At 36.8% G+C, this 18789-nt stretch overlaps 1 protein-coding gene across 2 annotated transcripts in view; it reads left to right on the top strand.

Moving 5' to 3' along the window:
- LRP6 (LDL receptor related protein 6) overlaps nucleotides 1-18789 on the top strand; it is a 157940-nt gene that overhangs the window by 72821 nt on the left and 66330 nt on the right. For both annotated transcript variants that reach the window (XM_010370998.2, XM_030939468.1), the window contains exons 4-6: nucleotides 12118-12314; nucleotides 15123-15254; nucleotides 17804-18200. In XM_010370998.2, coding sequence (XP_010369300.1) covers nucleotides 12118-12314; nucleotides 15123-15254; nucleotides 17804-18200 — 726 coding nt within the window. The remainder of the gene's footprint in view (nucleotides 1-12117; nucleotides 12315-15122; nucleotides 15255-17803; nucleotides 18201-18789) is intronic.

Here is an 18789-nt window from a genome sequence, read left to right as displayed (position 1 = left end):
AGTCAGTCTTTTAGGAATTATTTTTCAAATCTTCAATAAATTTTTTCTTTAAATTTCAAATAAATAAATGAGTCAAAAGTCATTGAGAAACCAATATGACATGTGAAAGGACAACGTAAGATTAGAAAAATTCAGAAATGACTCACGCTTATAATCCCAGCACTGTGGAAGGCCAAGGCAGGTGGATCACCTGAGGTCAGGAGTTTAAGACCAGCCTGGCCAACATGGTGAAACCTCATCTCCATTAAAAATACAAAAATTTGGCCGGGCGCGGTGGCTCAAGCCTGTAATCCCAGCACTTTGGGAGGCCGAGACGGGCGGATCACGAGGTCAGGAGATCGAGACCATCCTGGCTAATACGGTGAAACCCTGTCTCTACTTAAAAATACAAAAAAGACGAGGCGGGCGCCTGTAGTCCCAGCTACTCGGGAGGCTGAGGCAGGAGAATGGCGTAAACCCGGGAGGCGGAGCTTGCAGTGAGCTGAGATCCGGCCACTGCACTCCAGCCTGGGTGGCAGAGCGAGACTCCGTCTCAAAAAAAAAAAAAAAAAATACAAAAATTTGCTGGACATGGTGACACACGCCTGTAGTCACAACTACTCGGGAGGCTGAGGCAGTAGAATCGCTTGAATCTGGGAGGCAGAGGTTGCAGTGAGCCAGGATCGCGCCATTGCACTCCAACCTGGGCGACGAGAGCAAAACTCTGTCTAAAAAAAAAAAAAAAAAGAAAGAAAAATTCGGAAATGAAATGATAGAACTTAAGAAATAATTTAAAAAGTCGCTTCAGAAAAGAAAACTAGAAGGGACACTAGGTTGAATAAACCAAACAACCTTTAAATAGAGGTTGAAAAGAAGGAAAAATTTAAAGACCAAAAAGAAATACAGAAAGACAAAAGATGATTTGAGAGAAAATGATAAATATTGAAGATAGGCAAAGAAGAAACAACACACAGATAATAAGACTCTTTAGAAAGCAAAGCAGAGCAAGGGAATAGAACAACTATGAACAACTATAGAAAAAGTTTCTTTAAAGAAGATTTGTGACTGGGCACGGTGACTCATGCCTGTAATCCCAGTACTTTGGGAGGCCAAGACGGGTGGATTGCCTGAAGTCAGGAGTTTGAGACCATCCTGGCCAACATGGTGAAACCCCGTCCCTACTAAAATTACAAAAATTAGCCGAGCATGGTGGTGGGTTCCTGTAATCCCAGCTTCTCAGGAGGCTACGGCAGGAGAACCGCTTGAATTCTGCAGAGGTTGCAGAATCTGTTCACTGCAACCTCTGCCTCTTTGGCACAAGCTATCCTCCCCCCTGAGCCTCCCAAGGTACTGGGACTACAAGTGCACACCACCAGACCTGACTAATTTTTTTGTATTTTTAATAGAGACGGGGTTTCACCATGTTGCCCAACTGGTCTCGAACTCTTGGATCCGCCTGCCTCGGCCTACCAGTGTTGGGATTACAGGTGGGAGCCACCGTGCCTGGCCATAAATTTAATTCTTACAGTAACTACATTGGTGTGGTCATAATAAATATCATTATTCTGAAGCTTTATATTGTTGCATCAAGTAGTGAGTATTAGGACATATTATATTGCTCCTGCATACGCTAGATTCTTGTGTGCAAGAGAGAAGTATAGATGTAATACTGCAGAAGTTAAGTCAAACTGATAATTCCATATTTTAATGGAAAGTTACTTACTAGTATGCGCTTACTAGGTATTTTATCTTTCAAAAATACATCTGCCCAACTGTGTTGGTTTGTTTCCTGACTATGAACACTGAAGAGGACTAGATCAAAAATGACCAATTGAGTAGCAGTTGAACATTTACAGTGCTGTGAGCGGTGAACTTCTGTAGCACCCAGATTGTGGTGTTGGGAAAAACCATTCCACCTTAAAAGAAACCAAGCCTTTCTGGCAAAATTGTTGATTCTAGGTTTTGGGCAAGAAATGTACATGCTGAGCTGGAACATTGTCATAACAGATAGTAAGGAGGCTGTTAAAGACTATTTAGGGTCGTTTCAGAAAGACTGGAGAAATGACTGCAGAACTCCCACTGGCCAGAGATTGGTAGAAACCTGTGAAGTGTGTTTAAATTCTTGAGTTCATAATGATATTTTTAAAAGGAATTGGTTACTTTTAGATTAGAGCATGATAGGAACAAATTTATTGCCTTGAACATTGATAAATACAAGAAAGAAGCAATTTATCCTGCTTTTCCTATGTGAGTGTACCTCTGGCTAACAAAGTAGTAGATATGAGAGAGCTATTTCAATTGATAAATGAAAAAGAAATGACAGAATTGCAATACCACCATTTTATAACTTTGGTGAATGAATGGGTCTAGGCAGTGAGCATTGATGGCTACTAACATCACAAGAAGAAAAAGAACAGACATTATTTGCCTTCTGGTGTAAGAACATACTACTACCTACTATTTTGTCAAAGGAATCAATTCAACATGAGTCTGGTCAAGGCTCCATATATCAGCTGGCCATTTGTAGGAAATACAGAGGACAGAGAAACATTGAACTGCATCATGAGAGTACATCAGCAGATCTGGACATATAAATGAAATATCTTAGGTACTTTAACAGAGAGATTGTAAGGAAAAGACAGACAGGAAAAGAGCCTTGAACGCTCTACCAAAAAAAAGAAAAATTCTTTGATCAACAAATTTGGTAAAGTTGCAGGATACAAAATCAACACAAAAAGATCAGTAGCATTTCTGTACACAAACAGCAAACTAGCTGAAAAAGAAATTAAGAAGGCAGTGTCATTTACAATAGCTGTAAGAAACTAATAAAATACCTAAGAATAAATTTAACCAAGGAGGTGAAAGACTTCTTCAGAGAAAGCTACAAAACACTGATGAAGGAAATTGAAGAGGACACAGACAAATGGAAAGACATTTCATGCTCATGGATTGGAATAATTCTTATTGTTAAAATGACCATACTACCCAAAGCAACCTACAGGTTAAGTGGAGTCCGTGTCAAAATACCAATGACATTCTGCACAGAAATAGAAAAAAAATCCTAAAATTTGTATGGGACCATAAAAGACCCTGAATACCCAAAGCAGTCCTGAGCAAAAAGAACAAAGCTGCAGACATCATACTAACAGACTTCAAAATATACCACAAAGTTGTAGTAACCAAAGCAGCATGGTACTGGCATAAAAACAGAAACACAGAGCAATGGAACAGAATAGAAAATCCAGAAATTAATCCATGTATCTATAGCCAATTGCTTTTTGACAAAAGTGCCAAGAACATAGATTGGGGAAAGGATAGTCTTTTCAATAAATGATGTTGGGGAAACTGGATATCCACATGTGGAAGAATGAAACTAGACACCCACCTCTCACCTTATACAAAAATCAACTCAGAATGGATCAAAGACCTAAATGTAAGACTTGAAACTATAAAACTACTAGAGTAAACCATAGAGGAAATGCTTCAGGACATTGGTCTGGGAAAAGATTTTATGAATAAGACCTCAAAAATGCAGGCAACAAAAGCAAAAAATACCAGATGCATTATATCAAACTAAAAAGCTTCTACACAGCAAAGGAAACAGCACAGTGAAAAGATGACCTACAGAATGAGAGAAGATATTTGCAAATTACTCATCTGACATGGGATTAATATCCAGAATATACAAGGAACTCAAACAGTTCAACAGCAAAAAAACAGTTTGTTTAAAAAATGGGGAAATGATCCGAATAGACATTTATCAAAAGAAGGCATATAAATGGCCACAGACATGAAAAAATGCTCAACATCACAAATCATCTGGGAAATGCAGATTAAATTCACAGTGAAATATCATCTCACCCTAGTTAGGATATGGCTGTTACCAAAAAGACAAAAAATAATACTGTCAAGAATGCACAGAAAAGGGAACTCTTATACACTGTTGGTGGGAGTATAAACTAGTACAGCCACTATGGAGAATAGTATGGAAGTTCCTCAGAAAATTACAAATAGAACTACCATATGATCCAGCAGTCTCCCTACTTGGCATTTACCCAAAGGAAAGGAAATCAGTGTATCAAGACATTTGCACCCTTATGTTTATTGCAGCACTATTTACAATAGCCAAGATATGGAATCAACCTAGGTGTCCAACATCAGATGAACAGATAAAGAAAACGTGGTATATATACACAATAGAATACCATTCAGCCATAAAAATAATGAAATCCTGTCATTCCCAGCAATATGGATAGACCTGGAGGACATTATCTTAAGTGAAATAAGCCCAGGAACAGAAAATTAAACCATGCATGTTCTCACTCATATGTGGAAGGTAAATGCTGATCTCACGAAAGTAAAGAGCAGAATAGGGGATACTAGAGGCTGGAAAGGGTAGGGGAAAGGAGGAGATAAGAAGAGATTTGCTAAAAAATACAAAATTACCGTTAGAAAAAGCTTGAGTGGTCTGTTCCACTTGTAGGATGACCATACTTAACAGGTAAAACATTATATAGTTTCAAAGAGGATACTGAATGTTTCCAACACAGAAATGTTAAATGTTTGAGGTTATGGATATGCTGATTACCCTGAGCTGATCACTGTACCTTATATGTATTGCAACATTGCTGTGTGTACCACAAATATGTGTAATTATCATGTACCAGTTAAACATTTTTTAAAAGAGAGACTTTAAAAGAAATAGCAAATGAAAATGGGGCTTAAGGCTAAACTGTTTTTCTGTGGATGCACACTTATAAAAAGCAGTGAAACTATAAAGGCAAGAAAGTGACTAATAGAACATCAGAATAGTTGTTACTTCTGTGGAGAGGGAGGGATTGGGACAGGGTTCATGCAGGGCCGTTTGAAGTCGTCCGGGTGATTCACTCAGATCAAGTTTTTTTCCTTCATCTGGGTGAATTCATGGTTACAAGAGTGTTTGCCTTATAGTAACTTCTTAAGCTATGTTTGTTTTGTATGCTTTTCTCTGTATTGGCTTTATTTTTTAAAAAAAGATTAAAAATAGTCTTGAGCAGATATCACCTGTAGGTTTTTTTAATAAAGAGATTTTATCAGGTTGAAGAAGTTCCTTTCTATTCCTAGTTTACGGACAGTTTTACCATGAATAATTACTGGATTCTGTCCAGTCCTTTTTCTGCATCTATGGAAATGATTATGTGGTTTTATTCTTTATTTTGTGAACATGGTGAATTTCAGTAATTGGTTTTCAGTTGTTAAACCAATCTTGCATTTCTGGGATAAGTTCTACTTGGTCGTGGTTTATACTTCTTTTGAAATGTTGTTAGATTTTGTTTGCTAATATTCTGTTGAGGATTTTTATGCCTTTAATAGTGAAGGATATTGATCCATAGTTTGTTTTTCTTGTGTTTATTTGGTTTTGAGATTAGCATAATATCAGCCTCCTAGAGTCGGGAGATACTTCCTCTTTCTTTGTTTTGTGGAAGAGTGTGTGACCAGTTGATACAATTTTTCCTGCAAATATTTGGTAGAATTCGCCATCGAAGCCATCTGGGCATGGGGATTTCTTTTTGGGAAGTATTAATTATGAATTCAATTTCCTTGTATGCTGTAGATCTATCAGATTTTCTGTTTCATCTTGAGTCAGTTTTAGTAATTTGGTTTTTTTCCAGGAATATTTTTGTTTCATAAATTTGTGTGATTTGTTGGCATAAAGTTGTTAATGGTATTTCCTAATAATCCTTTTAATTTCTGTAAGCCAGTGTTTCTCTTTCATTCATCACTTTATTCACGGTTTTCATAATTTGTGTCTTTTTTTCTTGGTCAGTCTAGCACTAAAGCGTTGTCAATTTTGTGGATCTTTTCAAAGAACAACCAGCTTCCGGTTTTATTGATTTTCCCCCTTTATTGTTTTTCTGTTTCGTTGCCTTTTTTTTTCTTTTTACCCTAATGTTTTTATTTTCTTCCTTATGCTTGCTTTGGATTTAATTTACTCTTCTTCCAGTTTCTTAAGGTTAAATCATAAATAATTGACTTGTGATCTCTCTTCTTTTCTAATATAGGCATTAGTATTTTATATACATTTCCGTATTTTGCATTTTCATTTTCTTTTAGCTCAAAATATTTAAAAACTTTTATTGTAGTTTCTTCCTTGACCCATTGATGATTTAGAGGAAATTGAGAAAGTAATTTCAAAAATTTAGAAAATAATTTGATTTCCCAAATTTTCTTCTGTTGATTTCTGGATGAATTTCATTATGGTCAGATAGTAGTATATTTTATATGAGTTCAGCCTTTTAAGATTAATTCTGTCTCCTGGCATGTGGTGTCCTGGAGAAAGTTCCACATGTACGTGAAAAGATTGTGTATTCTGGTGTTGCATGGAATGTTCTATAGATAGTAGGTTAAGTTGGTTAATAATGTTCAAATTTTCTATATCCTTAGTACTTTTCTATCTAGTTGTTCTTTCCTTTAGTGAGAATAGGGTGCTGAGCTCTCCAACTATATATATTGTTGAACTGCCTATTTTTCCCTTCAGTTCTGTCAGATTTTGCTTCATTTGTTCTGGGGCTCTGTTTTTAGGTACCTGTATGTTTCTAATTATATCTTCCTGAAGACTCTTTCTCATAAAACCTGCCACTGTATCTCTAGTTACCTTTTTATACTTAAAATCTATTTTGTCTGATAGAGCTGCTCCAACTCTCTTATGGCTACTGTTTACTGTAACCCTTTCTTTTCAATCTATTTGTATCTTTGAATGTAAAATGTGTCTTTTATAAACAGCATATAGTGTAACCTTTGTTTTAGTCAGTCTAACAGGCTTTGCCTTTTGATTGGTGTGTTTATTCACATTGAATGTCATTGATGATATGGTTGGGTTTATGTCTGACATTTTGGTGTTTTTTTTTTTAAATTTGTCTTACGTCATCTTTATTCCTTTGTCCTTTGTATTAAGTAGATATTTTCTGGTGTGTCATTTTGATTCCTTGGTTGATAATTTTAAAATGTATTTTTGGGATTGTAAAGGTAATTATTTTAGGGATTGCAACATGCATTTTGTTAAAATCTACTTTGTGGTGATATTAATTATGTAAAGTACATACATTTTACTCTAAGTATATTCCCATTCTCTCCCATCCTTTGTGTTATTATTGTCATTTGTATTACATTTCTATTGTATCTAACACAGGGTTATACTTATTGCTTTATACAATCTTATGTCTGTTAAAAAGGTTAAAGAAAAAAGAGAAAACACTATTTATAGAGTCTTTTGTATTAACCTGCATGTTTACTGTTTCTGGTATTCTTCATTTTTCCTGAGGGTTCAAGTTATCATCTGGAGTCATTTCCTTGTTCCAGTATAGTTCTGTTCTCTCCCTTGTCCTTTGTCCTTCAAATATTTCATTTAAAAAAAATATTTTTCTCTATTCTGTAATATTTCTTCCTTTTCAGTATTTTTCTTTATGTATTATGTTTATTGATTCTTATTTCTTAGACTTCATTTCTGAAATGATATATTTTTGTATTTCTCATTCTTTCATCAAGTTCTGTCACCTCACTTCTGAGTTGTCTGATTCTAATTTGTGTTGTTCGTTTATGACTAGTATCTTATTTTAAAGATTTTGACTGTTTTGAAATAAGTTATCAGTTTAATTTGTTCTATTTCCATATCTTTGTGTCATACTTTTATTGTCTGTAGGGATGTTATTCTTCACTTTATCCTCTTCTTATTTTTAATATTAACTTATTAATGGGAATTGACATTAGTACTTTGTTTTCTTATTTTCAGGTGAAACTGTTTTGCTTGAACATACAGAAGAAGGCAGAGTTCATAAGTTTTCCAGTTTCACAGAACTCTCATGTCTATGTGTATATGTTTAAAAAATAATGGCAGTTAGCTTTCTGGGATTTCCTGTCTCTCCCACTTTCCTTCTCCTGCTTTATTCTGTACCTTATTTTTCATTGTTTCTCCTGTACCAATCATGCACACTTTTCAGTCTGCTCCCAGTGATTTCTCTTCAGTATGAGGCTTTGTCTGGAAGGGAGCCCAGGAAGGACAATTTTGAGAGTTCACAATAGGTTAAAGTATAGTGCTAGACCTTTCAGTGCCTGACGATGAATTCATTGTATTCACTTACTCTTGAAGTGGCCAGAACGCGTCATAGCTGGTTGCTGTTCTTAGATTGGTTTACTAAGCTTTCCAATGTTGTCTGTTTTGTGTGTTCTCTCCTGCCAGATGTCCTATTGTTTCTTTCTCATATCCTGCAGAGGTGCCAATATCAGTCATATCTTAATGGCTGTTGGTAGTTTTCTGTACCATTTTGTATCCTGGGTTTTACCTAGCTTTGTTGTGAATGTTGTCCATGGGGTTTGGGGTTCATTACCTAGTTGTTCTCTGTTTTCATGTGGAGGATTTGTGGAGATTTTTAAAAAGCTTTGCCATCACTGCTGATGTTGTCTTCTTAGATATTATTATAACCTCACTGTGGTGAAAGGAGGCTTCCTTCCAAGGTTAAGTTCAGATGTCAGAACTCATGACAGGAGTCCTGTGGTATGATTAAAGAAAGATTTATTACTCACACAAGTGTGCAGTTCTGAGAGAGGGGCAGAAGAAGACTATCTGGGAGGAGATCCAGAAACAAAAACTAAATGAGGGCATGCAGGTGTTTTATAAAGGATAAGTCCAGTTGGTGCAGAGTTCGAAAGAACCACCTTGCAAAGTTCAAAGAATCTCAGAGAGCTAGCAAGAGGTGCCTGGGAGGTATTGGCAGTGGTGAGCTTTATCAGTAAGTTGCAGAATATGACAGACAGAGGCAGGAGATGATGCTCAGAGATTGCAAGCACTATATGAAAACTTCAGTCAGGCTGGGGGGAGTCTCGGTTTCTTTTCTGTGGTCTCCAGGGTGGTGATCCATTTTTTAGTTTCTGTTATTGTTGTGACCTACTATTGAGGAACTGGGCTTGGATCTTAGCTGCCACTTTGGTTCTTAGCAGCCATGATCAACTAACTCCTCCTTGAAGTAACTTGTGTTTCCAGATGGGAATCAGGAGGTGGGCTTACTTGATAATCTCAGCCAGAGAGAAGAAAGGGGAAAACTATGTGTGGTTATCCCTACTTTGAGGAACAAGTCATAGTTGGCTGGACAAATCATTATATCACCCTTGCATGATAGTGTTCTTAGTTCTGCCTTTGGTTCAGCTCTGTTAATTACATATTTTCTTAAAAACATTTAATTTTATCAAGCATCCCCAGAGCATTTAGTAAGTGTACCTAATTTGTGCACCTTACCATTGTGTGAGATCCTTGGTATATAAATAAGCTAGAGTTCTACTCTCAAAAAGGTTATCTGTTATAGAGTTGTTGGATAGGTAAACAGTTATAAAACAGTTCACTAACTGCTATGAGAACATAGAGAAAGAAAACTAACCTGGCTTGTGGCGGGAGGAAATTAAGAATGGCTATGAAAAGAAAGTGACATTTAAATTTAATGTTAGGGCTGGGTGCAGTGGCTCACGCCTGTAATCCCAGCATTTTAGGAGGCCAAGGAGGGCGGATCACCTGAGGTCAGGAGTTTGAGACCAGCCTGGTCAACATGGTGAAACCCCATCTCTACTAAAAATACAAAATTAGCCGGGCATGGTGGTGCACGCCTGTAATCCCAGCTACTACTTGGGAGGCTGAGGCAAGAGAATCGCTTGAACTCTGGAGGCAGAGGTTGCAGTGAGCCAGGATCACGCCACTGCACTCCAGCCTGGGTGACAAGAACGAGACTCTGTCTCAAAAAAAAAATTAGTATAGTATTTACTGATTCTAATAAGCCATTGATTTTAAAAACTTACTGATTTATAAAACTACCACATGAAATGTTCACATTGTAAATGTTACCCTTATATCAGAAATATTAAAATATTGAAAATATGTGTCTTAAAATTGAGGAATCATTAATGAAAGTGTTAAGTAGCAAGCATAGTGCTGAATGGCTTTTGCATGTGTTGTTTAATCTTCATAGTAACTCAGTGAGGATAGATTATTACCTTCCGTTGACAGATGAAGAAATAAAACTTGCAGAAATGGTGTCAGTAATAAGTGTCAAGGGGGGATTTAAGCTCACCTCTGGTTCCTAAGTTTATGCATTCAGTTAATATATAAAATGAATATAGCTTTTAGGGATTTTGCCTTTTCCATTTGTTTATTTTCCTATGTTTAGTTCAGTAGAGTGAGTTTCAGCTTTTCACTTAATGATATACAAAGAACTTTTTGAAAGCGTTTTTTTCCTTGAGTTTTCAAAGCAGTTCTTTAAGATGGTGAAATGCCAAGTAACTCTTTATTTTTCATTTGTGTTACTTGTCTTTTTTGGCAGCTTTCTCAGTTCTCTCTCTTTCCACTATGAATTTTGGAAGACTTTAGTGTGAAATATACAGGCCTGTTTAAAATTGAACATAAACTGTGCCATCACCCTGTAAATAATATAGTCTCTTTAGTAAATTTAATAAAACTGTCCATTTAAAAAGCGGAAGAAAGCACTTCAGGAGAAGGCATTGTGATAGTTCTCTTTGGGAAATGAGAAGGAATAGTAAGCTTTTTACTTAGGGAAGAGAGGATTAAGGAAAATGAGAAAACTGGTGATATGGGTTGGCAGTGCAGGTACCTTGTCTGAATTTATAATGCTTTAGACTAAGACCATTCCATGTGCAATCACAGATGGTAATCCTGCTTACACTTAAACATGATCTTAATTGCCTTTAATTTAATATGCTGGTAGTCTGTTAGTAGAAAATGTCAGTTAACCTCAAGGACCTGAAAATTGAACCATCTTTCTTTTTTTTGTTTTTTGTTTTTTTTTGAGACGAAGTCTCGCTCTGCAGCCCAGGCTGGAGTGCAGTGGCCGGATCTCAGCTCACTGCAAGCTCCGCCTCCCTGGTTCACACCAGTCTCCTGCCTCAGCCTCCTGAGTAGCTGGGACTACAGGCGCCCACCACCACGCCCGGCTAATTTTTTTGTATTTTTTTTTTAATAGAGATGGGTTTCATCTCGTTAGCTAGGATGGTCTCGATCTCCTGACCTCGTGATCCGCCCGCCTTGGCCTCCCAAAGTGCTGGGATTACAGGCGTGAGCCACCGCGCCCGGCCTGAATCATCTTTCTTAAGATATGTGATACTTCTAATTTTTCTTCAGTAGCTTATGTTTTCCCCTCCCTTTTCCCTTCATTTTTCTTTCCCTTCCTCCCTCTCTACCCATCTCTGCCTCCTGGGTGGGCTATTGGGAAATTGGGAAACATGGATTTATGAAAATATCAAAACATGTATTTTCTTGAATATTATTTTGACTCAAAACGTGATTTGTTCATTATTCCAGAGCATTTGCTTGTTCTATAACTCTTATACTCTACAAAGTTCTGTGCCTTAAGTGCTAACTAGGCTGTCTGCTTTTCCTTTTAAACAGTATGTATTGCTCGTGAACATTTTGGGTCTGCTTTGTCTCATGAATATATTCTACCAGTGACAGGACTTCTTTTTGGCTCCTGAATAGAGTGAAAAGCCAGCTAAGATGATTATTTGCTGGAGCTAGACTGGGCTTTGCAGGGAGAGTGCTACCTGCATGCCATTTTGGCCTCATGTTTATGTTTCATTCTAAGTTATCAAAAACATAAGAAGTGATGGACAAAACAGGCTCAGGTTCTTTGTTCTTTCACATCAAGAAGGAAAAAACCTATTGCTGATATATATCTACTTCAGTGCCAACTGTAACCCCTGTGATTTTTCTCATTACTTACCTTTCTCTGTCTGATGACATGAATTACGTGAAAGGATGGAAGCTGTGAGTCCAGAGATGGTAGCTGAAGAGGAGGATTTGACAGCAGTGCAAACAATGAAAAAGCAGTGCTGTCTCTCTGCCGGGTATCTTGTACTGAACTTGAGGCCTGCTGCCAAGTTAGGGACTATTCCGAAGTGCTTGTTTGGGGCTTTTGGATACCTTAAAAATATATATGAATTCATTATGTAAATTATTTTTTATAGGTGTATTTGACCTAATGGTATGTATTACTCAAGATTTGTATGTGTTAATGTGAACTAAGATCATTTTAATGGGAGAGGTGAAGTTATGGTAGAAGAAGAAAATTTAGAAATAAGTTTAAATTTTTCTCTTTGTATTAATAGGCAGGCAGTGGTTAAAGGTTCGCTTCCACATCCTTTTGCCTTGACGTTATTTGAGGACATATTGTACTGGACTGACTGGAGCACACACTCCATTTTGGCTTGCAACAAGTATACTGGTGAGGGTCTGCGTGAAATCCATTCTAACATCTTCTCTCCCATGGATATACATGCCTTCAGCCAACAGAGGCAGCCAAATGGTAAGTGATCCTTGATTTTTAAATTGCAAGTTGGAACAGCTTTGTAGCACTCTAATGTCTGGCTTTAGTGAGAATCAGGAGAAGGGAGGGCATATCCAAAGATAATTGGCGGGAATAAAAATGAGTTAAAATCCTACTTGGGAGGCTGAGGCAAGAGAATCACTTGAACTCGGGAGGCCGAGGTTGCAGTGAGCTGAGATTGCGCCATTGCACTCCAGCTTGGGAGACAGAGCAAGACTCGGTCTCAAAAAAAAAAAAATAAAATAAAATAAAAAAATAAAAGAGTTAAAATCCCAGCACTTTGGGAGACCAAAGCAGGCAGATCATATGAGGTCAGGAGTTTGAGACCAGCCTGGCCAACATGGCAAAACCCTGTCTCTACTAAAAAGTACAAAAATTAATGGGGTGTGGTGGTGTGCACCTGTAGTCCCAGCCACTTGGGAGGCTGAGGCAGGAGAGTCCCTTGAACCTGGGAGGTGGAGATTGCAGTGAGCTGAGATTGTGCCACTGCACTCCAGCCTGGGCAACAGAGTAAGACTTTGCTCAAAAAAAAAAGGGAAAATGTAAAAATATAATTCAGGTTAGGCAATAGCCTAGATCATTTGTAGCCTATCACTACAGAACACCTCAGACTTTTTGGGTCAGCAGTTCTAGAGGTGGAGAAGAGAAAGATAGTTGAAAAATTGAGATAGCTTATATGCTAGGCTTATAACAAATTAAGTTTTTGTTCATATTATTTCTTTCAATATGTAGTTGAATGTGTTGATGTGAGTGTGTTTAAAACACAAACTCTTGGGCCAGGCTGGGATTACAGGCTCATGCCTGTAATCCCAGCTCTGTGGGAGGCCGAGGCAGGTGGATCACTTGAGGTCAGGAGTTTGAGACCAGCCTGGCCAACATGGCGAAACCCCATCTCTACTAAAAAAAACAAAAATATCAACCAGGTGTGGTGGCGCATGCTTATAATCCCAGCGACTTGGGAGACTGAGGCTGGAGAATCACTTGAACCCAGGAGGTGAAGGTTGCAGTGAGCCAAGATCGCGCCATTGCACTTCAGCCTGGGCAACAAGAACAAAATTATGTCTCAAAAAAAAAAAAACTCCCTCTTCTTTTTAAATGAAAACTCCGTTAATCTAGAATATATTTGAATTTAAGTACCTCAGCTTGCTAAATAAAATACCTACTTAAACTTTTCTGCGTACCCCTCCCACCTTGTTTTCCTTAGTTTTGGTTCTATTTTTGGTCAGCCTTTACAATGACTTGGGATATGACTGCTGAGAACTTTTAAGAGATGACTGGAATTAGGTTTAAAAGGAATATGAGAATGTTAAGGGTTTGGCACTTTTGTGTAAATAAATGTCTGGCATCTGAGTGTATTTCAGATTTTATTACATAGCCAAAAATGAAGAGTTTTTGCAACGTGTGTTGCCTTATATTAGCTCTTTCAATTTAGGGGGAGATAATCAAATATTGAAAGTGTTATGTTGGAATCTGATGATCATGAGCCCATAAAAATGTTTTTAAATGTATGTGTTACTCTTCTGTACAAAAGAAAACATTCAGTCACTCATGTGAATTTTTTTTATTCTTCATAGGTCTGAAAAGAGAATTTTCCCTATTTTTTGTTTGTTTTCTTGAGATGGATTCTTACTCTGTTGTGCGTTTATGTGATCATGGCTCCCTGCAGCCTCCAACTTCCAGGCTCAAGTGATCTTCCCACCTCAGCCTCCCGAGTAGCGGGGACTACAGGCATATGCCACCACACCTGGCTAATTTTAGTATTTTTTATAGAGGTAGGGTCTCACCATGTTGGTGACCCAGGCTAGTCTCAAACTCTTGGGCTTAAGTGACCCACCCGCCTTGGCCTCCCAAAGTGCTGGGATTACAGTCATGAGCCACCGTGCCTGGCCTCCTGTTTTTCATTTTTGAATGGCATTGTTGGTCCTTTGTGTTTTACTAATTTGAGAATTTGCAGTTATCTTTCATGTTCGTTACTTTTATCTTTCATGTTCCATTGGTCTCCATCTTATGTTGATTTTTTTCTATGAGTATTGTTTGGACATATATCCTTTTCCATAATTTCCAAAGTTTGCTAATTAGTTTTCTCTGCTTTTCATTTTCCCCTTTTTTCTGCTTATCCCTTCTATGTTAATCTTCCCAAGGCATGACTTTTCAACATAATTACTTTTCTTGGCTTTCAGTGTCCTTCACTTTAATCTATTCCCATTCTTTGTACTCATTCAGCTTTAGTTCCTTTTAGTTAATGGAAGTCTTACCCTCCAGTTACACCATTCACCTGATTACCTTACCCAGTTTGTAGCCCCCAAAGTTTTATTCAGATAGCGTTACCATACGTGAAATGTCCTCTTATCTATCCGTCCTATCCTTGAAGGCTCCTGTGCTATATACTCCACAAAGCTCTTCAATTCTTTAAACCTCAGTGGGTTTTTTCCCATATGACTCTATACTTATTGTCTATAATGTGCAAAATAGCACTTAGTTTTATTGGTTTTTTTTTTTTTTTTTTTTTTTAGTTTTACTTTTTGTTAATTTTGTTTAACTGATTGAATTGTAACTTCTTTTAGGGCAGGGATCTCCTGCTTTACTTCTTGTGTATTCCTCTTTGAATACAAAATACTAAGTAAATTCACACTGATTAATTCCCGTCTTTGCAGATGGTTTGATAGTCAAGCACCTGCATGACATTTGGTAATAATTTTGGCTTATCACAGTTGTTCATGTTATGGTTGTTAACCTTTGTGTACTTAGTAATCATTGGTATTAATCAATGTGATTTATATTTGACAGCCACAAATCCATGTGGAATTGACAATGGGGGTTGTTCCCATTTGTGTTTGATGTCTCCAGTCAAGCCTTTTTATCAGTGTGCTTGTCCCACTGGGGTCAAACTCCTGGAGAATGGAAAAACCTGCAAAGATGGTAAGAAGATATTATCCAAAATGAAAAATTTTGTAACTATTGGAATTCTTTATGATTTGTTTTCTCTATAATCAGCTCTCTAGGTTATACTGCTTTGGGAGACCAGTCACTTAATTTCACACATGGTTATAGAATAGGGTGTTTTGTTCTGTGGCATCACTTGAATGCTATTTTTTAAATTACTTTAGTGGTTTAAATAACATATTTTTGAAAAAAGTTACTTGTTGTATCTTTTCTATCAAATCTCATAGTCATTGATATCACAGTTGATACTTACAGAAATGAGTATTCTCATAAAGAATATATTGTTAACAGTTAGCATTTGTGAATAAACCTCTGTGAAAGAAAAGAAAGTATGTTTATTAAACTTTTAGCTACAAAGAATATCATGAGATATATTTTATAACAAATTATTTAAGGACATTTTAAATTGCTCTTTAACAACAGAGAGATTCTTTCAGAGCTAGGAAAAAAAATCCATATTGTACTGTTTAAAACAACTTCTTTTTATGCTTAAGAAACACACTTTGCCTCTTCTCCTTACTCTTAATTCCCTATAGAGAGAGGGCATGTTGGAGAAAGTATACTGATTTAGGACATTTTAAGGGACTTCCAGTTTGGAAGAACACCAGTTCTTCTGTTTTTCTTCTTAATGAGAATGTTATTCTTCATTATCACCCCTATGGATCACCATCTGGTTCTCTAGCAACCAGCAAGACCTGGTAAGAAAATTGTTATATTTAGCTGTGGCTTCTTTATCTCGCTCTGAAAAGCAGAAGCCTGTGTTTTGGAGTGTGTTAGAGTCCCTGGCAAGGGGGCCAGGGAGTCAGAGAGATGGAATTGAGTCTGTGTACAGGATGTTTGTTATGACTTGGCATTGATAAATTATCCTCATAGTAAAAGGTGAAGCTGGCTGACTCTTGTCAAATGGTTTCCATGGCAGACAACAATTTGGTTTCAATTTAAAACAAAAGGTTTTTGTAATGTTGCTTTTTTCTTTAAAAATGTAGCCTGACTTTAAAACAGAGGATTTATTTTAGCAATAATGGTCTATCTGCTCCCTCACAGCAGTGCAAGTGTACATATTTAACCAGTTTTGAATTTCATATGTGTATTTGGCATGTAGTAGCCTTAAGTTAACTGTTCTGTTTTGATCACCTTGCTCGAATTAACAGCTCTATGACTTCTTTGTGAAGTTCTGGGCTGGCTCCTTTTGGTTGTTAGCTGGGGCAGTGAATTGTACAAAGTTATTCCTACTTGGTTCCTGCAGTGGCATTTGGGCTGTATTTTCTTCAAGTTGGATTCATTTATAATTAGCTCTAGAGTGAAAGAGCCGATTTTGAGAGGCTTCACTCCTCTTCGCAGTTTTTTAACTTGTAATTGCAGGTTGATTCTTGAAGTTTATATGCCAGCATTTTGTTTTGGACTCATTTATTTAGCTGGGAATCTTTTCTTGTTCTTTCAGTTGTCAATTTGCTTACTGTCTTTTATTAGCTTCTTATAGTTAGATGATTTTTTGCTGGTGGTTTACTTGAACATTTAAAATGAGAAAAAAATTGAGCTCAGTGTCCTCATTCTTAGTTATGTGGTTAAATATTTGGGGCTTGGGCTTAAAACAGTTCATAAATAAACCTAATTTAAAATTCAGTAAAATAAAAATCTGAAAGTGTTTATTTTTTAATACTATTGGTAAGTATTAGTTAATATTTCTTGAGTACTTACATGTTCAGTACCTTCCTGAGTTTTAGATTTATCTCCTTTAATCCTTACAGCAGCCTTACAAGGTATAGATGAAGAAACTAGGCTTAGAGGGATTAGATATTTTCCCAATGTTTGTGTAGCTTCTTGAATCAAATTATATTGGATCCACAACTCTTAACCACTGTGTTATGTTTATCTGGTTCCTTCCCTCTACTGCAGCTGTTTGCTTCTCCATAGCTTGCTTTGTCCTCAATTCTGTGAGGTATTGCCCTGTATTTCTCTTTGTTAAGACAGCTTTACTGAGATGTGACTTATATACCATATAAAATCCATCCATTTTTTAAATTGTACAATTCAGTGACTTTTTAGTAAATTGACAGAGTTATACAGTTACCACCACGATCCAATTTTAGAACATTCCTATCAACCACAAAGATTCTTGTCCTAAATTTCTTTATCTTTTTTTAAAAAATGCTTCTTGAACAAAAGATCTATATCCTACATCTCCTTCTCCTTTAATACTCAGCTACTTAGCTTCTTAGTCATTATGTAGTCATTATTCATTGTACTTTTAACTAGCTGGATTAATTCCAGTGAAACCATAGAGTGTATCACAACTTAATTTGGAGAGTTAGCCATTAAACAGCTTGACTTCAGAGTAGATTCTTCCTATTTCACTGTATTACTTTCCATTTCCACTCTAAAGAGAGCTTATATCCTTTTGTGTTAATTTAGGTATATTTTATATTAATTTTATATTTATTTTTCAATTCTTAATTCTTTATCTAGAGCAGGTAAATTTTATCTCTGGATTTCAAACTATTCTTCATTTCGCTTTGTTGTTCTAGGTGCCACAGAATTACTGCTTTTAGCTCGAAGGACAGACTTGAGACGCATTTCTTTGGATACACCAGATTTTACAGACATTGTTCTGCAGTTAGAAGACATCCGTCATGCCATTGCCATAGATTACGATCCTGTGGAAGGCTACATCTACTGGACTGATGATGAAGTGAGGGCCATACGCCGTTCATTTATAGATGGATCTGGCAGTCAGTTTGTGGTCACTGCTCAAATTGCCCATCCTGATGGTATTGCTGTGGACTGGGTTGCACGAAATCTTTACTGGACGGACACTGGCACTGATCGAATAGAAGTGACAAGGCTCAATGGGACCATGAGGAAGATCTTGATTTCAGAGGACTTAGAGGAACCCCGGGCTATTGTGTTAGATCCCATGGTTGGGTAAGAAGCTCTACTGATAGCAAATTCTGTGTAGTGTTTCTGTTTTTCACAGGTTCCTAAAAACATTGACTAAGATAACATGACACACACATACATATATGTGTATATATATATATATTGGTTTCCAGTAAACAGCTCTTTAATGACTGTCTATTTTTAGGATATGGTGATTGGAATACAATCTCAAGTTTAAAAATTGCTGGTTTTTTGCATTGGATGTCTTAGATATTTTTTCTTTCTAAATTAAGTCCATGTTTGCTGACTTTGGGTGTTGTCTGCAGATTTTGCTTGGATTGCATCATTACCATGAAAAATGTGGAAAGAAATTGTTTTCAGAACTCTTTCCCTTCCCCTAGAAGCTTTAATTCCATTTTCAGTACTTTATAGTAAGAATATAGCTTACTTTTATTTCCCTAAATACATGAATAACTTGATTTCCAAAACTTTGTCAGCCTATGCAGCTTTACTTCTAGTTTGTTGTTGTTTGTTTATTTGTTTTGTTTTACCATGCCACCCGGATCATAGTCTAGGTAACTTTTTACATACTGAACAATTTTGTTATTACTATGAGATTTTTTCTGAGGACGAG

Source organism: Rhinopithecus roxellana, chromosome 10, assembly GCF_007565055.1.
Source record: "Rhinopithecus roxellana isolate Shanxi Qingling chromosome 10, ASM756505v1, whole genome shotgun sequence".
In the NCBI taxonomy this organism is placed as follows: domain Eukaryota; kingdom Metazoa; phylum Chordata; class Mammalia; order Primates; family Cercopithecidae; genus Rhinopithecus; species Rhinopithecus roxellana.
Note: the sequence above shows the minus strand (reverse complement) of the source record. Positions and strands in the feature narration are given on the sequence as shown.